The sequence below is a fragment of the Physella acuta genome, unplaced genomic scaffold, assembly GCF_028476545.2.
Source record: "Physella acuta isolate Inbredline_101_S28 unplaced genomic scaffold, ASM2847654v3 ptg002088l, whole genome shotgun sequence".
Classification (NCBI taxonomy): Eukaryota; Metazoa; Mollusca; class Gastropoda; family Physidae; genus Physella; species Physella acuta.
Genome location: NW_026733590.1, coordinates 76,844 through 103,730, shown reverse-complemented (window position 1 = coordinate 103,730; position 26,887 = coordinate 76,844). Strand labels below are relative to the sequence as shown.

Below are 26,887 nucleotides of genomic sequence, written 5' to 3'. Positions count from 1 at the left end.
GTTTAAGGCAGGCTTCACTGTATACAAAAACAAAATTAAGAAACTAATCACATAATTTCAATGGAACAAAATAAAATGGTTGAGATCAGTGACATTTTAAAATAATTTGTTATAAAGTAGATACCAGCTTCATCTGAGCTGCAATTAAAAAAAAATAATTTTGTAGTTAAATAAACATGTACACAATAATTGAACTCAACCTTACATAAAGAAAAAAGTAACTAATACATTGTATTCAAAGAAATGATACAAATTGAAAAACTAAATTTTAAATACCCAAATCAATTTTAAAACAACACAAAAAAGTAAGAGCAAATAATTTTATTTCTCATTCACCCAGAGATAGAATAACGATTTCTTTTAATCCATCTTTTCACACCTAACAAATTCAATTACTGAGATGACATTCAGATTTGTTTTAGAATTCTGTTCCAAAAAAAAATTTGTCTATTTTTGTACATTTTTTTTAAAAACTTTGTTCTGTAGGCCTACCATTTTGATGCAACTTTTCGATGGATCCAGGCGGGGGCATATATTGCTGTCAGAACTAAGTCTAGGCACAAATATTGGCCAAGTGTAAGACCTTAACAAGTGGCAGCGAGAACAACGGGAAAAGAGGTGGCGACTTTAGAAACAATAGGGTGATATTAAAGTAAAGGCTAAATTTATGTTGGCAATTTTTATATAGAGAAGAAATATAAAAAATTGTTTTAGTATTAAATGTTGTATTACAAAAGTTAAGAATAAATAGATAATTTTCTTTTTTTGTATTCTATTACCTCTGTCTATACTAGACACAGACAGAATTATTTTGATACAGAATGTGCAATTCAATGAAAGCAGGACCGTCTACAGTATTAATATTTTAAAGAGTTATATTAGAATTTTATGGCATTCCACACAACATTATTATGTTGGACAATCAAAGCCTCTATGTGAATATTAAACAAAATGCCATTCAGTTTTATAAACTTCTTTGATAGAAGAGTTGCCTAGACTTGTAAACAACATACCATTAAATTAACTTTTCTGACAAAAGGACCCCCTATACTTGTAAACAACATGCCTTTAAATTAAATTAACTTTTCTGACAAAAGGGCCCCCTAGACCTGTAAACAACATGCCATTAAATAAACCTTTCTGACAAAAGGGCCCCCTAGACTTGAAAAGTCTCCAGCTGTTGTGTTGTGTCCCGATGCTGATCAACACTGCTGTCGCTGTCTTGGTCATCTGTCTTTGTGACACCTTTCACCTCTACTGCCACAGGTTCCCCCTCCACATCCGAACAGCTGTCTGAAACAACCACCTCATCATCTGAAGAATCCACCACGAAAAAATCAGAATCGGAGTCAGAATTGTCTGTGACTAAAATCTTGGGCAGTGAGTTGCCACGGTAACGGAGGATATCTTCTGGACTTAGGCTTAACATTTTACAAATCTCAAGTCCAGAGTCTGAATTAGATCTGGTTAGGCTAAGCTGTTCTTTTAACTTATGTCTCGGCTCTTTATAATCTATGGTGTCTTTAACTTGATTGTGGGTGGAGATATCTTCATCGTTAACTTTAATTTCAACCAAGGGGCGGGAGGTGTTAGCCAAATTGCCACCCTCAGGTGTCGTGGCATCTGACGCCTTGAAAACCTGTTGCAGCATGTCCAGTTCAGTTTTCCTGATCTCCACTTGACCGGAACTCTGACTTCTAGAACTTTTCTTCATGTCCGTCTCACGCAGCAGCTCAACCTCTTCAACTGGGCCGGTCGCCACTTCCTTGTTGTTATTCGACCCTCCTGGAGGAAACTGCGACTTGTCTTTTGGCTCGGAGCTTTTGGTCTTTTTGCCGAAATCTTTCTTGATGGAAGTTACTTTTTCCTTGACGGATGTCCCAGCGCGCCGCACAAGCCCTGATAAAGGAGATGATTTTGTTTTCGTGGCTGTGTCCGTTTTAGCTGGCTCCTGCTTCACCACAGGCTGGTTATCCTTCTGGATGGACTTGGCGCCGTCCTCTGCTTCTAATGAATTGAGGCACATCTGTAGACCAGAGCAGTACTGCAGCATGAGCAGACGCATGGCGTCCAGCTTCTCCCCCGACTTGATGGCCTTGTTGTTTAAAGCTTTGATCTCTGCCTTTGTCTTGGGCGTGGGGTTTTGTTTGTCGGAACTTTCTAGTTGCGCCAGGTCTTTTTCGATGGCTTCTTTGTTCTGCATCTCCATCTTCAGCTGCTCATCCAGGTTTCTGACCTAAGGGTAAAAATAAAAGCTTTGTGTTAATGGTCGGGCTAGGGGAACGAGAAAGAACACTTACAAGAGGTACACAGCTTAGTGGTTCAAGGGTTAAAAATACACAGCCTTGATAGATTTAACAAGGACACTTGTGTTGTGGTGTGTGGTTAACAGCTAAGTGGTGCAAGGGTTAAAGTTTAACAGCCTAGTTAGTTTTAACAAGAAGCACATGGTATTAATGAGAGGAAGAAATTGAGATGACCACATAATCTTGATGTATGCCATGGTTACATAAAACAATTTAGACAATTATATAGACAATGTCTGCAAAGTGAAGAGTTTTTGCGACAAAATCTGTCTGTCTGTATATATATATGTGCATATGTGTGTGTAACCTTAACTTAATTTCTTGTATCTTTCCAGGGCTTGGTATATGATGTTAATATTTAAAGTTCTGTGCTCATTGTAAAACAGACTGAAAAAGCTCCAGTGGTACTTCTTTGAGGTCCCCAACCTCTGCACAACAAAGATTACCCAAGCCAATGCTCTAACAATGTTCAGCTGTGACTTACCCCCCCTAACCCCCACACTAAGTTCAACAAAGCAGCAACATTACCAGCTCCTCGAGTTTATCTTTTCTAAGCGTCGGGTCCATGTCCATGTACAGACGAGAGCCTAGGTCTTTAGCGGCCATTATGGCTTTATCATTGAGAGCAGTCTGGACTTTACTTCTCTTTAAGTGCTTCATTACATTGTCTTTCATTCTTTCTGTCTGCTCTTTAAGGATGCGAAATCTTCTGCCAGATACAGCAGTCGGCTAGAAAATGTAAATTACCACAAATGAATACATACATACATACACATATATATATAAATAATGTAAATATATAAATATAAAATATATATTACATATATAGATATAGGTATATAAATTATCTTATTGATGGATAGATATTTACAGAAAATATCTTACTTATTGGCTATATAAATCATATAAATTAAAGATATTTTTTTATTTTGATTGAAAAACATCTGGATATCTTTGTAAAAACTGGCTCAAATATGCAGATTAAAAAAAATAAGAGAACTGGCCTAGAAGGCTTTGTTTACTCTTAGTTATGAAGTTTGAATTACTTTATGTAAGCTAGTTACTGGTATGGAGACTAAACAACCAATCAACAAGAGTTTTGAACAGGGGAAATTAACTCCAATTGACTCAGCCCAAAGGTATAAAATATGTCAGAATCTATGCAAATTAACAATATCAGGAGACATACCTAACTCACACAATATATTTGTTCCACTAAACAAATTTGAATTGTATTTTTTTTAATTCTAAAGTAAGAGAAATGTCTATTTCAACTTTGTTTAACACAAAACAGAATGAGAGTTAGAGAGATAAGAGCCTCACATCTGGTGTGATGTCCGCCTTCTGTAGTCCAGATGTTGTGGGTTCATCCGCTGCGGCTATCACAGTCTCCAACATCTGGGCCAGGTTTTGAATTGAGTCCCCATCTTGTGGGTTTATATGCTGCAGTGAGAGAAAACATAAGGTTATCAACATTTTCATTTGAGGCATTTTTTATACTGTTAAAATGGAAAAAATAAATCAAGGGAACATTTTGACAACACCAAATAGACTTGCCTCGTAAGGTTCATCATCATCATTTAAAAGTTCATCTTCTAAAGCTGTACATTAAAAAAAAAGTATCAGTATTAAAAATCATTTCAAGTGTTTACAGTAGTAAATTATCATTCGCATAGTACACAGAGACAATAAAAAGTTATGAAGACACAGAACTATATTCACTGCAAACAGCTAAAACATCAGCAAAACAAAATGTTTTGTCCAAAAATATTAGAAGGAATAATTTGTATATTTCGTGTTGCCTATGTATTCGCTATACACAGCTAGAACTATTGGTTAATGAAAAAAACTAGCAGCTAATGCTATAACTGCTTGCTCTAGTGTGACTGTAGTAAAAACTAAAAAAAAAATGTCAGCTATAACTGCCAGCTAATGAAAGAACTGAGAGCCTCAACAGACACACAGAGATGTTCCACCCACCCTGCTTGTCCACAGGATCATCTGGCTTCAGTGAAGGTCTGACCTTGCCTGCGTCAGCCAGTGGCACCCACACTTCATCAGAGTCAGTTCCACTTCTTTTTCTGGCACCATGTCTGTGGCAGGGATAAAATATCTGTCAATATCTTGACATCAACGGGTCAGGTTTATAAAATATCTGTCAATATCTTGACATCAATGGGTCAGGTTTATAAAATATCTGTCAATATCTTGACATCAATGGGTTAGGTTTATAAAATATCTGTCATTATCTAGACATCAACTGCTCAGGTTTATAAGATATCTGTCATTATCTTTACATCAACGGCTAAGGTTTATAAGATATCTGTCATTATCTTGACATCAACATGTCAGTTTATGCCTTGAATAGTAGTGACCATATGATGATCTAGTTGTTAATAATAATCAATAAAAATGAAACCTATTGACAAATATATATATAAATAACAGTGCTGGCTGAATTGAGACTTTCGCAAGAGAAAAAGTATTTACATCAGTTCTTAAATTCACCATTACCAAGGAAAAAGGGAATGGTGGTATGTGCTATAGAGACTAATATAGCAAAAGCCTTTTTGAAGATGGGATGGGGAAAAAAGTTATTGACTTATAAATGGATAAACTTATGAAAATTAATTTGTCTGTAAACAAATTGGTTACAGAAAAATAATTGGGAAATGTCAGAAAAATTAATCAAGAGTATTTTCAAATTTTTTTTTATCTGGCAGAAGTCTAGTTTTGAGAAAAAAAAAATGTTTTTCTCAGTAGAAAATTTACTTAAAAAGAAAAAAAATCATATTTACCTCAAAAAAAAAATAAAAAAAAATAACAAAACAGCATAGTAGCAACACCATAGCAACTGTAATGTTTTATGTGTATCAACAATTCATATTTACAAAGTTGTGGAATCCCAACTTACTCTGTACAAATGGTGTTCAGCAGACATTTCACCAAGCATTTCTTATGGCAGACCATGTTGCAAGTTCTACATTTAAAGGCATCCTTCATCCAGATCTACAAAAGAAAGTTTTAGACCACAGTGTATAATCAATTTGGCAATATAATAATGATTTAGCAATAGGCCTACTTAAAAATAAAATAAAAACTGTACCTTTTTACCACAGTAGTCACAAAAGGTTGCAGTGATGAATGTTTTACTGTCAAATTGATGGTGCCCTTCTTTGCTCTCTCTGTTAATGGAGTTTAAAGCATGTAGATCACAATGCAGGGGAGACAAGCAGAAGTTCTTGAATATATTTCAGATATCATCTCAGGGGAGACAAGCATGATTATATGAATTTATCATAGAGATCATATCAGGGGAGACAACAGGAGTACATGAATACATTCCAGTGATCATATTCTATTGTGTATTCTGTAAGGCAATGTCCTCAAATATGTTTGGCATATAATGCAAAAGTTGTATTATAAGATCAAGTTCTGAAGAAGATTAGTTCAATTAAATAATTAGTATAAAGCATCAGTTTATACAAATAAAATCTACATGAGAATAGATATTAGGCCCCTAAGACTTAAATGATATTTCAAATTTTTAATCACTAATAAATCAACCAATATATATTAAAATCAAATTCTTTAAGCAATTTCCTTTCCACTCCCTCCTGGACTCTGATATTGACCTTTAACCCTTTTACTGTTACCCCTTTCAAATTTGTACAATCACATAGAGTCTATATGACATCATGTAAATACTCATTATGTACATTTGTAAAACCTTTCGTTTTCATTTGATGTTCAAAATTATGTAAAGAATTTGATGTTGATGTACTTGTTTTAAATTGCAAATAAAAGTATTTAAAAAAAAACGTAAAAGAAACCAGTGAATAAGATCTATCTATGTATGGAAATTCATCCACCTAAATGAAATGGTACCCAAGTAATCGGTATTTTAGAAACTAGGAATAAAGTAAAGTACCACTTCCAAATATATAAGAGGTCACTCAAAAATTGAAAGTGCTCCAAAAAATGTTGTCTACCTAACTGAAATAATTCTCAAGTAATTGTGCTCATATGTAAATAGAGTAAAGTACAAGAAAGTAAAAATTGCCAGTACTCATATTTCAGGACTGAGTTTTGAGATTCCCCCCCCCCCCCCCATCACATGCTGGGCGTAATTCAAAACACATGACTGCTAATGTAAACTCAACCAGCTAATGTAAACTCAACCAGTTAATGTTAACAACTCAATCAGCTAATGTAAACTCAACCAGCTAATATTAACAACTAATGTTAACAACTCAAACAATGTAAGTTAAATTAAATAATGTTAACAACAAAAACAGCTAATGTTAATCAACCAGCGAATGTTGTAGTTAACAAACTCACTTTCTCAGCTCCTCAGGTATGTTGTCGTGTAAGTTGATACCTGTGTGTTTGGATGTTTTCATGTTCCTGTCCAGCAGCTGTTGGTGCAGCTGGACAGCTGACATTTTACAGCTGGTCAGTGCCTGGCGCTGGCCAGCTGACAGCAGGGAAGGGTTAAAGTTGAAGGCCAGGGAGATATCCCCATACATCTGATTTGGGTCAAACCCTTTGTGAACTGACCATAACTTTATTAACCTAATGGAAATAGAAGAAGTCATTAGAATATTGAGATAAATAAGGATAAATATAAAATTAAATGGGACGGAGTGGCCCTAGTGGTACAGCGCTAGACTGCTAACTTGAAAGTCTCGAGTTTGAATCTGGGTTCTAGTCAGTAGAATGTCCCTGAGCCAACACAGCTCTAAAACAAAGGCAGCTAAGCATAGTACTGACCACACTATGCTGAGGTCATTGTACAGATTAACTCTTCTTCATCTGACCCTTGTGTCTTGGGCACAAACAGGGAAAGATGCTATTAATTTAAAGGAAAAAGCCAATTTAAATAGATACACAACTTTGCTAAACCGGAAGAAAACAGTCATTAAACTATAAAAGTCATTAAAGATATAACTATAACTTAAAGTGATTTTGTGTAAAAGAAAAATGGTAAGGCTCAACACATTAAAAAAATATTATATTTTTCCTTCTCAGTTATTAATGATTGTGTGGATCTGTAATGTATTTAGTGGTGACACCCCTCACTTTTTCAACTTGTTTACAAGATAAGCTAATGCCCAGCAACAAATGATATGTGAAGCAAAACAACAATACACCCCAACGTAAAAATGTTGCATGGCTTGGTAAAACACATGAATGCTAACCCAAATGCCTTGTGTTCAGTTCCTGAAACTGAGCCTGAAGGACAGCCCTGAGCACAACCAGTTCTAATGAGTACCTAACTCAAGTTGGGAGAAGGAAAGAAGACTGAGTATAGAGTTGACTATACATACCAGTCACAAAAATTAGGGGACTCTACTTCACCTGCCCAAGTTCAGGTCCAAAAGTGTAACTCTAACAATGTAAACCAATATAAAGACTTACTCTGCCTCTGTTTTATAATGGCCATGCTTCAGTTTGAACCTGTCCTGTAGTTTACCATTCAAGGTGATCAGACAGTGCAGGTAGATGTCCTCCAGGTTCAGACTCACCTGCCACAGACAGGTACAAATTAGTGACGTTAATCAAGCCTTAATCTTCTTGCTAATTAGAACATTTATCTAAATTGTTCTAAAAACTTATTTTGATGGTGTAATGTTACAGTTGATTTAGTTAATAAAATCAAGACATTTAATTCATTTTATTTCATTACTTAAAGACATGCCTTTATTGAAAATAATTTTTAATGACGTTACAAGCCTAAAACAAAAACATTACTCATGCAAGATAGAAGGTTGTTTTAAACACACAGCTAAAATTATTATCATGATACACAACCAACAAGATTATCATTATACTCACACAGACAACAAGATTATCATTATACTCACACAGACAACAAGATTATCATTATACTCACACACAACAAGATTATCATTATACTCACACAGCCCACAAGATTATCATTATACTCACACAGCCAACAAGATTATCATTATACTCACACAGCTAACAAGATTATCATTATACTCACACAGACAACAAGATTATCATTATACTCACACAGCCCACAAGATTATCATTATACTCACACAGCCAACAAGATTATCATTATACTCACACAGCCCACAAGATTATCATTATACTCACACAGACAACAAGATTATCATTATACTCACACACAACAAGATTATCATTATACTCACACAGCCCACAAGATTATCATTATACTCACACAGACAACAAGATTATCATTATACTCACACAGCCCACAAGATTATCATTATACTCACACAGACAACAAGATTATCATTATACTCACACACAACAAGATTATCATTATACTCACACAGCCCACAAGATTATCATTATACTCACACAGACAACAAGATTATCATTATACGCACACACAACAAGATTATCATTATACTCACACAGCCCACAAGATTATCATTATACTCACACAGACAACAAGATTATCATTATACTCACACAGCCCACAAGATTATCATTATACTCACACAGACAACAAGATTATCATTATACTCACACAGCTAACAAGATTATCATTATACTCACACAGCCCACAAGATTATCATTATACTCACACAGACAACAAGATTATCATTATACTCACACAGACAACAAGATTATCATTATACTCACACAGCCCACAAGATTATCATTATACTCACACAGACAACAAGATTATCATTATACTCACACAGACAACAAGATTATCATTATACTCACACAGACAACAAGATTATCATTATACTCACACAGCCAACAAGATTATCATTATACTCACACAGACAACAAGATTATCATTATACTCACACAGCCAACAAGATTATCATTATACTCACACAGCCAACAAGATTATCATTATACTCACACAGACAACAAGATTATCATTATACTCACACAGACAACAAGATTATCATTATACTCTCACAGCAACCAAATTTATCATGATACAAAACCCACAAGATTATCCTGATACTCACATAGCCGACCAGAACATCATGTTTGGATGAGCTGATAATCTCCAGTTTATCTGAGCGATCGCCTCCCCTGCTCCAGACACAGACATTTAAAAACTTATGAGCTGGTTCCACAGAGAACAAAAAATTCTGATTCCAGACTGGGTTCTAGGAAAATAGAAAAAATATATCAAATAACTGTTTATCCTAGCAACCAATCATTTTGCTTCATTTGTAACACAAGAATCAAACTCGTTTAATCTACAAATATTCCATTACTATAGTTTTCTTGTAAAATGGTCTGAATATACTTTCCTTGCAATACATTTTTCTTGAAACCAAATTTTAAAAAACAATAACTTTAAACAAAAGTTTGTATGTATGTCAATATAATAATTTTTTCATGTGGTTGGTGCATTTATACAAGATTATGTTAGTCATGTGACGTGGGTGGGTTGGTTATTAAATTTATTAGGATAAAGATGTAAGTATTTACCTCTGAACCGTCCTTGAACTTGGTTGTCTTTGCCTTGGTGGGAGAATGAGGTTGATCCTGTGAAAATTGTAAGCTGATTTAGTGAGCTTAAATGATTGTTAAAATATAAATTTTCAGGGCTGATATCTTTTGTCCTAAGATATTTTGTGGGAGATAAATTGTCTGAGATAGTTTGTCCTGAGATCATTTCACCCAAATGATATATAAATAACATATATATATATATATATATATATATATATATATATATATATATATATATATATATATATATATATATATATACAAAGAATAGAATACACGGCACAAGAGTAAGCAGTATTATGAAAGTAGGGGCTACAAACCTTAAGTACAGGTGGGGGTGGTCTAAAGAGGGGTTTGCACAACTAAGAAAAGGTTCAGGACAGTGAAGGTGGGGTGGTCTAAAGAATGAGGGGGGAGGGGTTTACACAGCTAAGAAAAGGTTCAGGACAGTGAAGGTGGGGTGGTCTAAAGAATGAGGGGGGAGGGGTTTACACAGCTAAGAAAAGGTTCAGGATAGTGAAGGGGGAGGAGTGGGGTGGTTGAACTGAGTGTTGATGTTACACCTTAATCGTAGGTTCTGAGCGGTGAGGATGGGGATCAGGGGCGGTGGAGGATTCTGCCCCTGGTAATTTTTCAGGAGTGTTGCTGTGCCAGCTGCTCACTTTCTGTCAATACACATTTTTGTTTGATTAGTTCAATACACATTTTTGTTTGATTAGTTCAATACACATTTTTGTTTGATTATGTTCAATACACATTTTTGTTTGATTAGTTCAATACACATTTTTGTTTGATTATGTTTAATACACATTTTTGTTTGATTAGTTCAATACACATTTTTGTTTGATTAGTTCAATACACATTTTTTCTTGATTAGCTCAATACACATTTTGGTTTGATTATGTTTAATACACATTTTTGTTTGATTAGTTCAATACACATTTTTGTTTGATTAGTTCAATACACATTTTTTCTTGATTAGCTCAATACACATTTTGGTTTGATTAGTTCAATACACATTTTGTCTTGATTAGCTCAATACACATTTGGTTTGATTTATTCAATACATATTTTGGATTGATTAATTCACATTTTGGCTTATTAATTCAATGTAAATTTTGGCTTGATTCTTCAATATACATTTTAGTTTGGTTAATTCAATATACATTTTAGCTGAATTCATTTAATACACATTTTGGCTTGATTAATTCAAATTATACACATTTTGGTTTGATTTATTCAATACACATTTTGGATTGATTAATTCACATTTCGGCTTATTAATTCAATGTAAATTTTGGCTTGATTCTTCAATATACATTTTAGTTTGGTTAATTCAATATACATTTTAGCTGAATTAATTTAATACACATTTTGGCTTGATTAATTCAAATTATACACATTTTGGCTTAATTAATTCAATACACTTTTTGGCTTAATTAATTCAAATTATACACCTTTTAGTTGAATATAATCTAAATTATTTGGTTATAATTCAGTAATAAAATCTCTTAAATTACCAAGAAATTATGAAGTGGTCACGATTAGAATAAAAAAAATAGTTCATTAATTAACCAAAATTAGTTGCATAAAAATAATTAATCAGCCCAAATTCAGGGTTACTTATGAGTAGCTTTTAGTTAGCAGCGTTAACTTACAATCATTATTCAAACAAGACAAGAAAGATAAAGATTTAACACAACACTGACAAGAAAGATAAAGATTTAACACAACACTGACAGAAGATCTTTACCCTGGTCACAACACTGACAAGAGTTACATAAAGCTTTAACACAACACTGACAAGAGTTACATAAAGCTTTAACACAACACTGACAAGAGTTACATAAAGCTTTAACACAACACTGACAGAAGATCTTTACCCTGGTCACAAAGCTGAGGTCTAGGGATGTATCTTCCATCTCATTACTCACTCTCTCTATCTGTATCTGTATCCTGCAGATACAACACTGTGTTAGTTTGGTTCGTATCTCAGAGCTATACAGGTGTGTCAGCTCTGTACAGGTGTGTCAGCTCTGTACAGGTGTGTCAGCTCTAAAAATGTTTATCTGCTCTAAACAGGTGTGTCATCTCAATAAAAGTGTGTCAGCTCTACACAGTTGTGTCAGCTTTAGACAGGTGTGTAATCACTACACAGGTGTGTCATCTCAATAAAAGTGCGTCAGCTCTACACAGTTGTGTCAGCTCTACACACCTGATAGTGTTTCAGTAAGAAATGCTCTGATAGTGTTTCAGTAAGAAATAGAAATGCTCTGATAGTGTTTCAGTAAGAAATACTCTGATAGTGTTTCAGTAAGAAATGCTCTGATAGTGTTTCAGTAAGAAATAGAAATGCTCTGATAGTGTTTCAGTAAGAATTACTTTGATAGTGTTTCAGTAAGAAATGCTCTGATAGTGTTTCAGTAAGAAATGCTCTGATAGTGTTTCAGTAAGAAATGCTCTGATAGTGTTTCAGTAAGAAATGCTCTGATAGTGTTTCAGTAAGAAATGCTCTGATAGTGTTTCAGTAAGAAATGCTCTGATAGTGTTTTTTTTTTTTTTTTTTTTTTTTTTTTTTTTTTTTTTTTTTTTTTTTTTTTTTTTTTTTTTTTTTTTTTTTTTTTTTTTTTTTTTTTTTTTTTTTTTTTTTTTTTTTTTTTTTTTTATTTTTTTTTTTTTTTATTTTTATTTTTTATTTTTTTTTTTTTTCAGTAAGTAAGAAATAGGAATGCTCTGATAGTGTTTCAGTAAGCAATAGAAATGCGCTGATAGTGTTTCATTAAGAAATAGAAATGCGCTGATAGTGTTTCAGCTGTAAACATTCCTTTACTCACTTGTTATCTTTAGTCCACTTGAAGCTTTTCATTGCTTGCTTGGCTGAAGTTACTTTGTTATTTGATACACCAACTAATACATCACCCTAGTCAAATCAATATTACTTTGTTATGATTCATCATTATGCTGGAAATATTACATTATTATTACTATAATGAACCGACCCGCGGCGTATCATATGCCGCTATTTAGTTGTTTTACTTTCTACTTTTCAGTAATTCATAATTTGTGAATTCGACAGCACCAATGTTGCCACTGAAAATATTTGCTTTAAAACACTATCAGTAGCTCGTTAAGGATGATAACTCCACCCTCCTTTCCCCCAACTCCAACCCTCCCCCCCCCCTGTGAAAGCAGCCTCCTCTTAGTTACCTCCCCTAAGTTTAAAATCGTTTCAAACTAAATTATCTGCCCCTAATAGCAGTCACTAAACCCGGCTCTACAATTGTAAACATTTAGCGTGAACCACAGCTCACCAGACCATGTGGTGGTGGGGGTGGTAGGGATATGCCTAGAGAGGAAGAGAAGGGGCTGCTAGGCGCGCTTACAGCTTGGTGTTTTCTATGGTCTCCATGAAGAGAATTATATAATATATAGATAGATGATTGAAACAATATTTTGGTTTCTGTGATACATTACCCTCATAAAGAAAATGTAATCTGACAGTTAAATTAATTAATGGTGCATGATGTTTAATAAAAATAAACAACCAAAATATAAGAAATTAAGTAATTAAGTACAGGCTAAAATTAACATAAAACAAATAACAGAGTATGACCATACCACATGTACGCCAGCCACGTACGCTGGAGAGCCCATCACAACCTCAGCAATTATCACAATAGGATGGAACCTGTCTGCCAGTATTTCCTGACAACAAGCAGAGAGAATTTTAAGTTCTTGTGGCCAAATATAAGAGCATTATTTCAAATTTCTTCTGTGTAATATTACGCTTTATTATCTCCAAATGTATAACAAGTTTTAAAATACAGCATTTTAATGTAATCTGTCAAATCAACAATTTTAAGTTAAGACTTACTAATCTCTCACCAGAATTTTTTAAAACTTAATCTTTTTTTCAATATACTACTTAAGTACACTTACCTCTAAGTCATTTACACAATAATTATTTAAGAATAAACTTATATCTGTGACAGACAAAACTATTTTAGTTAAACGTAATATAAACATTATAGAGAGAATAGTTAGGCTTAAATCTTTAACCAATCAATCATTTCTCACTCAGCTAGATTTACATCTTTGACTAAGCACACCATTACTTTGAAGCTTCACTTACATCTTTGATTAACCACACAATTACTCTGAAGCTAGACATTCATTTTTGACTAACCACACAATTATTTTGAAGCTAGTCTTACATCTTTGACTAAACACACAATTATTTTGAAGCTAGACTTACATCTTTGACCATCATGCCCAAGGACTGATCTGTGGATGTCTTGACCAACTCTAGTGTCAACATTTTGTTTCTGCTTCTCTCCACACTCACCAGCTGTTTCCATGGCAGACTATCTAATAGGGGTGCAGCAATGTGCTCATTAGTTAATTAATGAAGAAGGCATCAACACATGAATTAATTAATTAATGAAGAAGACATCAATAAGTAAATTAACTGATCAACTTTAAATTTTGAATGAATTTAAACAGTACTTAGCCAAGCAAAATCTTTATTTATGAGATAAATGGCCCGTTGAGGAAGGATACAACGGGCACTAGGTTGATCCACCCCCCCCCCCCCCACCACACACACAAACACCCTAAAGCATGGCTGCCGTCCCATTCAACGAAATATAATTATATACTTGTTCCTGTGTCCGCCCCCTCCCAGAAAATTTAGTCCACCCCCGCCCCCAAAAATTTCAAGTAACCCCCCGCCCTTTCCAGGGAGGAAAAAAGTTTGAAAGAAACACTGGTCGCATTTGTAGATCATACAAACTAAAGGTAGTGCCTGGGAGAGGCTTTGTCCCTATCCGAAGAAATGCATGAAAGAAACTATGCACACATAACACTTTTAAGATTAGAACATTCAAATTAACCCCATCCTGTGGAGGAAAAAGTCTGATAGAAACACTGGTCGCACTTCCGGGTGTGGGGGGGGGGGGGGGGGAGGTGCTGCTTAGCTCCTACCCGAAGAGATGCATGAAAGAAATTCTTCACACAAACCATTTTTAAGATTAGACACACTAATTAGGCCGTAATGTCAGTCTTTTTTTATTGAGTATCGCTGACGTCATTTCTTATGAGGGGGGGGGGCGGCTTAGACGTTCTACTAGGGGTGGGGCTTTGCACCGTACCCGAAGAGATGCAATAAAGCGACTCTTTTCACGCAAAACACTTTTAAGATTAAATATATTAATTAAGCTATAATGTTAGTGTTTTTATTATAGAGTATGGATGACGTCATTTCTTTTGAGGGGGGGGGGGGGTTTCACCCCTACCCGAAAGAAACTCTACACGCAAACCACTTTTAAGATTAGACAACATTGGCTTTTTAATTCAATGTTTACTCAAGAATCAGTGACGTCATATTATTGTGTGCACTCTCCCGGCTTGCGACTATTTCCTACTATTTCCGTTTTGTTTTTCTAATTACTATGCATGTTTTTACTCGGCTTATGTATTCTCTATAGGGTTCTTGTCAGATAGAATAAGATAGATACACAGACAGCGAAGCTATTATTATAGATGTTTTTAGAAAAACCTTAGACTGCTATTGTATTTCTTTCACACCCCTTCCCACCCCCCTCAAACAAGATCTGGTTGAGAAGTTATGAATGAATTGACAATAATTTTTAAATCCCATAGCATACAATTTTTCCCCGAATTTTTTAAGCTTTGTAGCTAACCGGCAAAAGTTGACAAAAATAAAATAGCTGCAAAACAACTAGGAGAAAATGAAAAAAGTGTAGGAAAATTGCAGCTAAAACAGAAAAATCGGATTTCAGCTTCAACTAAAAAAAGTCCCATTCCTGATATCACCATTCTCAAACTTACCAACAGAAATGGTGCAGTAGAGTTTTGATCCTTTAGCAACAAAGGGCAGCCTGCTGGCAGACAAGACGGTCACCTCCAGGTCACCCATGCAGATGTCCACTCCGTCCATCTGCAGGTGGTGCTCAGTCTCTCTCCCAGGGTCGGGCCGGGGAGGGAAGAAAGGTTTGAATCGCATCTTGTACATGGGCAGGGTGTGTTTTTTCCTGACGATCTTCCGCATCTAAGGAAATTAACAAAGCTTTTAGTGTTGACAGATCTGAGATATTTTTAAAGGTTCAGTTAAACTTACTCAGAACATAGATATTGGTGGCCAATACACAGATATTGGTGGCCAACACAAAGACAATGGTGGCCAATACACAGACATTGGTGGCCAATACACACAGACATTGGTGGCCAATACACACAGACATTGGAGGCCACTACACACAGATTGGTGGCCAATACACACAGATATTGGTGGCCAATACATACAGACACTGGTGGCAGTGGTGGCCAATACACACAGATATTGCTGGCCAAATACACACAGATCATGGTGGCCAATACACACAGACATTGGTGGCCAATACACAGACATTGCTGGCCAATACACACAGATATTGCTGGCCAAATACACACAGACACTGGTGAACAATTTATAACCATAATCAGCTGTCAATCACAATATAGATCTAAAGATCAGCAGAAGTACCTGGTTAGCGATGATGTTTCTAAGTTTGGTCATTGGTCGACCGTCTAACTGGGCACTCACATCTAGTTCAATTTCTGGCTCCTGCAATGTGTAGACAAGAAAGGGTTAAAATACATAAGCCAAATAACTTGAGATCTAATTCAGGCAATTATTTTAGCTGGCAATAAATGGAATCATTTTGCGTACGCCCTTCAACATACAACCTTATATGTATGTGTATCCATAAATATGAAGGTATGTCTGTATGTGTGTCTGCCCTTTAAGCATTTCTACACCTTTTATCCTGGGAATATTTCTGAGATAAAAGAAAAAAAAGATCTACCAAGCAGCTATCTTAGTACCTGGGATCTGTTGAATGGGTGTCCTGACAGGGGGTCTGGGGTACTACATAATTCAAAAGTTCAAACAACCCCAGGTGCATCCACCATCGCTACGGAGGTCGGGTGCCCAGAAGCACACTATGCTTCCTTGAGACCACTATGCAGCCACCTATGTTCTTTTAAAGAGTGCCATACACTAGGGACAAAGTGGACTACTGTAATAGTTGACTAAATTGTTCCACACTCGTGTCGACGGCCGGGAGACCAGGGACATCCCAGGCTCCCTTATAAGACATGCTAGGCCACTACATTTGATGACTAGACCAAAACAGGAGTTGCACCCTGCATTCCTACAGTAATGTAACCTATGGCTTCAAAGAGTGCATCATGATGCTCAAGAGACATGGGTGATTGCTGAGCTGTGTTCAACCACACAATTATGGGGGTGATTAATGCACACTTAAAGTGTTCATAAAGCATGCTTCTGTCATTTGGTTATTATTAGTACAACTTATAGTAAAATTATTTGATTATCAATAAAATTTGTTTTTAGAAAAAGGAAAAGAAATTCTTAGGACTGTTATGGATATAGTTGTTTGACAGGAAAGATTTTATTTTCAGTGTCTCATTTTACTATGCATGTCATAAAACTGAAGTTACCATATAAAAGGACACTGACCAATGGCTAGGACGGAAAACTTACCTCATAAAAAGACATTGACCAATGGCTATAACTGAAAACTTACCTCATAAAAAGACATTGACCAATGACTGAATGGTAGCAGTGTGAAACGAAACCGGACAAGACCTCTAACTTTGAGAACTTTGACGGACACAAAAGCCATCCTCCCAAATGGCAATGCAGCATCAATAGCAATCTGGAATCCTCCATCATACACAACTCTGGCCTTGAGGTCTAGTGTCTGAAAATTTTAGTTAATGAACTTGCATCAATATTGGCAGATTGTTGTATAGGTGTTGACATTAGTCTACAGGCGTTTGGAATAATCTATAGGTGTTATCATCAGTTAATCTACAGATGTTGACATTAATCTAACAAATGTTTCCGTCATTAATCTGTCAGTTTTAATGGTTTCTGGTTTGTAATTAAAACAAAACTTGTTTTTTTATATTTTTAAAAATTGTATCTTGTAAAATAATGATTTCAATAGAAAGAAAATATGATGATTAAAATATGAAAAAAAATATGATGATTAAATGAAAATAAAAATATGATTTTTTAAATAAAAACAAAAATATTAGGATTTAAATATAAACAAAAGTATGAAGATTTAAATATAAAAAAGGGATGTTAAAATAATCCTAGACAAGCAAAAGCAAGTGTTTTATTTCACCTGTATGATGTCATTGCTGACGTCTGCTTGGTCAACAGATATAGCCATGAAAACTGGAAACTTGTCTCCCAAGTTGAAATCACGAAGCTTTTACACAAGAAACAAATCATTATCTCTTGTATACAAAAACTACATCAAAGTGTTGAAATTAGGTGATCTAAACACAAACCCACAGTTTTAAAAAAAATTACTGAACAACAGACCACAGATTTAAAATCCCATGGACTAAACCAGGGGTCTCCAAACTACGGCCCGCGGGCCGGATGCGGCCCGCGATGTCCTCTCATCTGGCCCGCGGGGATCTTTTTGTCCACGGAAAAACCGTTTGTTGGTGATGGTTGAGGAACTTTGCCCAGAAAAATCAAAGACATGCCCAGAAGAAACTGGCCCCCGAACTGAAATTTGATAGTCAATGCGGCCCTCGGACTGAAAAGTTTGGAGACCCCTGGACTAAACCACACACATATAAACCCTAAACATACCCCAACCACACTAAACAATAAAAAACCTGAACAGATTTCTCATCCAGATTTTTAATGTTTAGATGCTAACTAGATATAAAACAAGTATTAGGCCATAAAGATAATGTCTTTAATAATATTAAAAATAAGTAAAATGTTGAAGAAAAGTAGATGATATGAACAAGAGGGTCTACATGTTTTAAAAACAGTAAGAGTGTAGAACAAGAGACAGACCCCTATGTCTATATGTTTTTAAAAAGTATGAGTGTATAAACAAGAGAAAGACTCACAAAGAGTTCATCAACAAACACTCCACTCTTTGACTTGAGGACCTCTTCAAACTCCACCTGGATTTTCTTTGTGATAAATCTAACAGATCAAAACAAAAATCATTTCAATAGTCAATTTATCACATTTATTTTTAAGAAAAATAATAGAAATATAAACCAGATTTTATTAATGGTCAAATATTTCGAACATTAAATATTTTGGGACAAAAAAAAGTTGATGCTGCCAAATATCACCTATATTTAATTTTGATTAGAACAATTTTTTTTTTAGATTTGTTTTACCAGTCAACTATATTAATTCTGACAATAATTTGTTGTTGGCAATAAAAACAAGAAACATTCTACTTAGATGGTGAAATACTGCTTTCATTCAATGTAATCAAATGTTGAATCAATGTTTGTAAAGTAAGTTTTGATTGTTTTTCCTTTCCTTATTAAGTGCCATTTATCTGTTGCATTAATCATTTAGCATCATTTCATTATGATGCCTGAGAACATTTATGTGTTTTTGTTGTTCAAACCATTCACTTCTTTAGTTAGTACACAACAACAAACAATAAAGACTGCATAGATTTATCACATTTTATTTATAAAACTAGAATTTATTCCACAGGCAAACGTTTGAAAAGATTTAATGTACTGAACTATTTACTGAGCAACTCACCTTCGTATTTGTAAGGAATCTCTCAGTTCAGAAAAAAGAAACTGCATTAAAAAATTCCACCATATACAATCTTCTTTTTGTTTGAGACTGGAGTGATCTAAGCGATTTTTTAGGACCTATGGAACAGCAAGACATGAGTATTCAGCTGGCGTTGGCATATAGAGAGACAAAAGTAGCACAGAGAGATTGCAAAAAGAGTTAAATTATAATCTGACATGTTTTAGGAGTGCCCTGCTTAATAGGGCAGATGAAGTAAAGTTCATGTATTTCTCAGTATACAAATAGGCTGTGAGGTCAGCACTTTTAAAACAGTAATAACTTTCTCAGAACAGAATCAGGTACACATCACAGCTGAGTGGACTCAGGCAACTCCTACAGACTCAAGTCTATGAACCAAACACAAGACCTTTGGGTAAGTGGTCATGTACTTTAGCACTTCACTACACAGTCCTATACTTTTTTTAAACTGAGATGGTAAAACATGAACTTGAAACTGGTTGTGACATGAGCTGCACTCAAGTTAGAAGTCTTAAAGCCAGTCGATGTGACACGTTTATGTTTAACTTGCTCAATGTGGTTTGAAAGGGAAAATCAAAGAAAAAAGAGATAGCTCAAGACAAAGAGAGATTCATTAAAAAAGAATAACCAGAGTTAAAGAAAGAAATTATTAAAAATATAACTGTAAAGGAACAGAACACCTAATATAAATGAATATAATAATAAAGGGACAAAACACCTAATATAAATGAATATAACAGTAAAGGGACAAAACACCCTAGTATACATGAATATAAAAGGGACAAACACCTAATATAAATGAATATAACTGTAAGATACAAAATACTTAATATAAAAAAAAATAAAATAGTAAAGAGAAAGAACACCGAATGTACATTATTACCTCAGGTAGTTGAATGTCCCGAGGTTCACATTGTGGGGGCGGAGCTACTGGTAAACTTCTAACATACTTGTAGACAAAAAGTAGCTCCAAAAACAACATCACCCCCATCCCCACCAGAAAAGAAATGAGCATCAAGACCATCTTGTCCGTCAGTATCTCATAGTAAATCTGGACGAAATAGACCAAGTACTGAACCACCGGCAGTTCCGCTATGTAATCGAGGGTGGAGCTGAGTGTGTTCGGCAGGTCCATGTTGAAGTTGAGCCCAGGCTTAGCAGACGACACAGAAGAAAAAAACCTGGCTACACCCAGCACAAAGTGTCTCCCTTATCAGCGCTTATGCCCATTGTGAGGTGCTAATCCTTTCCAATCAACAAATCTATATGGCCAGACTCGAGCAGCGACATCTGTGTTCAAAGCTCAAGTTACTTTGTGTTGACATTCTCCAATACATTCTGCAAAAAGTGGGTACATCTGAAGATACACAGATAATAGATGCAAATCTAAATGTGATTTAGTATTAGTATAAGGGAGCAGAAAAGCAGATAGATGATGATAGGTATATATTGGCCTAAATATTTTTAATATACACATATACATAATGCTATATTAATATATATGTAATTAAATATATAATTAAATATATAATTATATATGTATATATATATATATATATATATATATATATATATATATATATATATATATATATATATATATATATATATATATATATATATATATATATATATATATATATATATATATAGAGGCCTATATAAATGAAAAATCAATTTTAAAATACCTCACCAGCTATACAAATAGTAACAGAAAATCAATGCCCTTATTTGATATTAACAGGAATTTTTATTTTTATTAACAACAGGCTTTTAAAAAGAGAGGTGAGTGCATTGGTGTTAATGTATACATGATCATCCCATGACAGACCAAGCTGTTACATGGAGACATGGTATAAACATTCCACTAAGTATTAGTTAGATTGAACAACCGGTACAAACCATTAAACTCCTGAATGTTATTTGTTTGGTTATATGTTTCATTTAATGTGTAACTATTTAAGTAGTCAGAATATATACATATAATTAAAAATATGCATACATATACATACATATTTTATGTTATTAATAACTGTATATAATAATCGCATGTTCTATTAAAATGTGTTAATTATGTTAATGAATAGGGCCAATGTATCAATACGTGTGTTTAGATATTAAATTTTATTAGCTGTCTAGATCATTTTAAAAAAAATAGAAATAATACATATTATTAAACAATTTTTATTTTTTTATTTTTAAACCTATATTGGTAAAAAATTGTTTATAAACATGTACTATGTGTAGTACATATAGTTTATTCAGAAACCAAATTATCAAAAGAGATGAAACACAGACATGACCACTAAACTGCTAATCTTTATGACTTAAACATAAATACAATAAACATGTTAGTATATAAATTAACTCTGGCTTCAGTTCTATGTTTATTAAATAAGCATACAATTCAATGATTAATACTACAATTAAATAGAAATGTTTATAAAAAAGAAAAAGGGCTAAAGGGGGGGGGGGGGTGTTGTATTGTGACTATGTGTAAAAAGGGGGGAAGAGGGGGATTCAGATAGTGTGTCGTCACTATCAAGAAAAAAGTAATGGTAGAAACTGAATTTTAGCTGTTTTTGTTTTAGCGTTTTTTAAAACTGTTTTGGTAAATTGTAATAAAAAGCGGTATATGTTAAACAAAGTTATATGTTAAACAAACTCAGTCAATATTTTAGAAAGAAATTGATTTTTAAAACAATATTAAACTGCAATTTAAGGGGGTGGGGGTTGTAGGCTGAGGTGTGACATCATTTAGGGGGGATCTAGCATTTTGGAGATGATGTGTAACGGAGGGGAGGGAAAGGTAAAAATCATTTAAAAAACATGATCACTTATATTCATGTAGATCAGTCCTACCCTTAGTTAAACTAAGTGAGAAAACCATTTGAAAAATAACAAATGACTGAAGAGAGCATTAATTTTTTAAATTCAAGTTTGAGATTATTTCTATGGTCTCTGACTTTGATATCTTTTTAAAGATTCAACATTAAATTTAATCAGAATGCAGAAAATACTAATATCTTTAACAATAGTTTAGTCACACAAGGAAATTTAAAAGATGTATAGTGAAAGGCCGTGACGTCACATGGATTATATAGGGAGTTTTCAAAACAAAATGAAATGTGAACAGTTTTAAAGCCGGAAAAGTACACATAGTAAAATGACATTATTGATTCTAGAGTAAACATAAAATTAAAAAGCCATTGGCAAAAAAAATTCACATTAATAATGATGTCATCGATATTTGATAATATAGACACTAACATTATTGCCTGATTAATTTGTCTAATCTTAAAAGTGTAGTTTCTTTCAGGCATCTCTTTGTCTCTTTAGATAGAGGGGGGGGGGAGAAGAATTTTTACCAGTGTCAGCCTACCTTCCCCGGAGAATTTAATCTGCCCGCCCCCCCCACTCACCTAAAAAAATTCTAGTGCTCCCCTTCCCCTCAGAGAAAAAGTCTGAAAGAAACAACACTATATGCTTGATTGAGGTTTAACAGAGAAAAGTAGGAAACAGGTCTAGATTATAGTTTGTATGATTTACAAATGCAACCAGTCTTACTTTCGGAATTATCTGTCCCGGGAGGATGTGGGGATACTTGAAAAAAAAAAATTTGGGGGGGGGGGGGGGGAGACACTGGAAAAAAATATTTTCTAAATACATATCTATTTTTGGAAGAGTCTATCATCTGACATCGATATCTTATTCTGGATTTACTCTATTCTAGAATCTAGAACTCTAAAATAGAATCTAGATAGCTACCTTTACGGTTGTGGCTATTAGTAGTTCACTACAAATAGCCCTCAGTAGGCTATTTGTACACTAACCAATCAGAGCGAGGCATTTTTCTGTGATTAATACATTCCCCTATTTATGCAATGTATACTTTTATGTAGAAATAATGTTTTTGAATCCAACCCTGAACTCTAACCCCTAATGCCTAACCCTAATGTCTAACTCTAATCCAAATGCCTAAACATACCCTAATGTCTAACCCTAAACTTAACCTAAATCCCTAATGCTAAACCCCTAACCCTAAAGTAAAATAGAAAAAAAAAGTAAAAATAAATATGCATGCATGCACAGGACAATAAATTTAGAAATAAATTTGATTGGTCGTCTAAAAATAGCGAACTATGAATAGCCTTCAGAGAGCTATTTGTAGTAAACTACAGACACTCTCCCTTTTAATTTTAAACTTTTACCTAGATTTCTAGAGATTTCTAGACTAGATCTAGATCAAAAAGTAAAGTTATTAAATAAAGGGATCTACAAACTTATATTAAAAATTAGTAGTATTGCTCGCAACCCTGGAGGCGTGGCTGGTTTCTAACAACAATATGGCGTCCACACCCGATGCATGAATTCCCAGCGATTTTTGGTCTTAGTTCCAGTCACCTTTTTAGAATTACTTTTTAAAATGTTTACCACAAGCACAATGGGGGGGGGGGGGGGGGGGGGGTTTCATGTTAAAAAAACAAGCTATAGGTGGCAGGGATAAATATGCCAGAAAAGTATTTTAAAATTTGCTTTGGAGAATGAAAGCTAAATTTAAAAGTTGGTGTCAATAAAAATAATAGAACTTTTAAATTATCAGCCTGGTGTGTACAAAAATAAATTGAGGGTTGCAGAACTAGATCTAATAGGTTTATCAAGTCTACAAAAAAAAATGAAGTATAGCATGCCAAATTTTTTTTAACCACCTGACCGCAATTTGGTTGATCACTAGTGAGTGAGGAACTCTAGTGCATAGGGGTCATCCATAAATGACGTCACACTCGTAGGGGGGAGAAGGGTCTGTAATTTTGTGACGATGTGTGATGAGGTGGAGGGGGGGGGGGGGGGGGTTCAGATGTTGCGACGTCACATTTTTGCATTATAAAAAAGCAATGTTAGAAAACAAATTTTAGACGTTATTTCGCATTTTAGATAAATGTTTTAATAAATTGTAATAGTTTAGACAAGATTTTAGAAAAATATCGATGTTTTAAAAAAATTCAACTGCAATTTTGAGGGGGGTTGTAGGTTGCGGTGTGACGTCATTTTAGGGGGGAGGGGGTTTGGCTTTTTGTGACGGCGTGTGATGGAGGGGAGGGGGGGAGGTAAAAATCATCAAAAAAAGCGTGACGTCATTTATGGATGACCCCTTAGTCAATTGAAAAGTTCAACCAATTCGTGGTATACTGTAGCCTCAAACGTAAGAGTGACATTACATGAGTTGTTATGGAAGGATGTGTCGTACCATAGCTGTGAGTGACAATAAATTAAATTTAGCAATTTAGTTTAAGTTTAAATTAAAACAAACTAAAAACCTCAAAATTCAAAATTAGTAAAATTAGTGCCTAATAAATTATTAGTAATAATTAATTGATTAAAAATGGATGTCTATTATTCAGTGATCAAGTTTGATTGAAAACTGAGTAAATTTCAGATTTAGTGAGAAAAACTAACCTAGATTCTAAATCTAGTAATCTAGACTAGATCTAGATTCTAGATCTAGATTCTAGATCTAGACTATCTTTCTAGTCTGGATGATCATGATTCATGATGGATCCCAAATCTAGAATCAAGATCTATTCTAGATCTCTAGATCAAGATTTCTAGGTCTAGATACTAGATCATTTGTATTCAAAATATACAAAAACATTATTATAGATCTACCTAAACATAACGAGAGTTAAGAGTATATCTGCTACCTTTCATATTGTTACAATGCACAGAAGTGCGGAGTCAAAATAGAAAGAACACAGACAGCTGTCTCGGTTGTCGCCATATTTGTTGATAATTTTTCTAACTAGATTTTCTGAGTAACTTCCCTTGTGTTTATGTGATTTCCTTTTTTATCAGCATACAGAGCTGGCCCATACTAGTAACTCCATTATTGTTGTTTTTATTCCAGCTATCTTTAGACGACTTGCATAAATTATTTCATGCGTGCACTTTTCGCAAACAGACATCGACTTTACATGAAATGTAGTAGGCTTAAATTTTAAATGTTGACAGCCCACTTCAGGAGCAAGTGGTGTAGGCTAGTGACGTTGTCAACATCTCGTAAACGGGAGGGGGGGGGGGATTTTGATTTATGAATATATAAAACCACCTTGCCTAAGCCACTGGTGTAAGCAGGGCTTGTCATGGTGGGTGAGGGAGTTGGGGGTTCAGTGTTACTTCCAGACTTTTTTATCCCCTGGGGGGAGGGGCACTTTCGGGTGGGGGGCGGTGGATCTGACACTGGTAAAAGTATATATTTTCTATATAAATTGTATTTTGTTCGGGGGGGGGGGGGAAGACAATTTTTTGGCAGAGTCAACCACCCCCCTCCCCCTCCCCCGAAGAGATGCCTAGAAAGTCTACCGCCCCCAGAACGAAATGGAATTGATAAAGAAAATATATACTTTTATCATTGTCCGCCCCCCCCCTCTCCCGGAGAAAAAGTCTGAAAGAAACACTGATATTTTTGTGGTTCCTTGTGTGGAACTATTTCTAACACCCCCTCCTAATGCCACTGACTGTAAACAGTGTGTATGGTGAACAACGGCATACAATGCATTATTTGAGTATGTGCTATAGCCATATGTATGTTAGCATTTACAGATGATTTCACTTCCAGCTTGGTTGTAACTATATTTCATAAGGTATCATAACAACAACTTGACTTTATAGATTACACTAAGAAAAGTATGTAGGGCATACATATCGTCAACAGGAAGTTGTTTAAAGTCAGCAGATGCTGATTAGCAATCGGTTAAGATTTGGATATATAGGCATGTATAAATAAGTATATATATATATATATATATATATATATATATATATATATATATATTATCTCTCTCTCTCTCTCTCTCTCTCTATATATATATATATATATATATATATATATATATATATATATATATATATATATATATATATATATATATATCTTGCTTGGGTATAAATGTATCTAATTTTACTTGATGGTGTCGACTCTTACACCCCGTACTATAGCACTGTGTGACACAGACTTCCGCCAGGAGAGTATCACAATTTTTACACCCGGGCTGTAAATCCCCATGTTTGTGTCCGATGCCTAAGTCTGTGGACACAAGTCCTTGACTTTTTATGACCTTCGCCTCGAACTGATAACTGTGACGCCATCTAACCCAGATCAGCACCTAGCACTGACTAGCCACAGACCTCCCGGAGTCGACACGCCATAAAAGAAACTTCTAAAGCTGTAAACTAAAAACCAGTTACAATACTGTTTACGTAGTTTTCCCCCCTACATTTTTATTTTTAATAGAAGGGAGATAACTTTTTTGGAGCAGTGTAATTTTATTATAGTTAGCGTTACTGGCGACTTCTTTCTGCTCAATAAAATATTATAAGCAGTGATTTTTATAAACTGTACTAGCAATAACATTTTTTTACTGTAATGCTTTTGATAAGGTCTTCTATT

General features: G+C 34.6%; 1 protein-coding gene across 1 annotated transcript; it reads right to left on the bottom strand.

The window, feature by feature from the left end:
* Positions 1-25,231, bottom strand: LOC131932103 (PDZ domain-containing protein 8). Its single transcript, XM_059288993.1, has 24 exons — positions 25,143-25,231; positions 20,324-20,778; positions 19,423-19,538; positions 18,759-18,837; positions 18,008-18,094; positions 17,399-17,575; positions 16,333-16,413; positions 15,639-15,858; positions 14,044-14,156; positions 13,407-13,493; positions 12,623-12,708; positions 11,672-11,744; positions 10,352-10,453; positions 9,765-9,821; positions 9,293-9,436; positions 7,728-7,834; positions 6,648-6,881; positions 5,413-5,491; positions 5,221-5,315; positions 4,287-4,399; positions 3,864-3,907; positions 3,630-3,749; positions 2,835-3,035; positions 1-2,236 (listed from the first exon to the last, which is right to left on the bottom strand). The coding sequence occupies exons 2-24, from the start codon at positions 20,573-20,575 to the stop codon at positions 1,157-1,159; spliced, it is 3,747 nt and encodes a 1,248-aa protein (XP_059144976.1). The 5' UTR covers positions 20,576-20,778; positions 25,143-25,231; the 3' UTR covers positions 1-1,156.
* Positions 25,232-26,887: the final 1,656 nt, after the last annotated feature.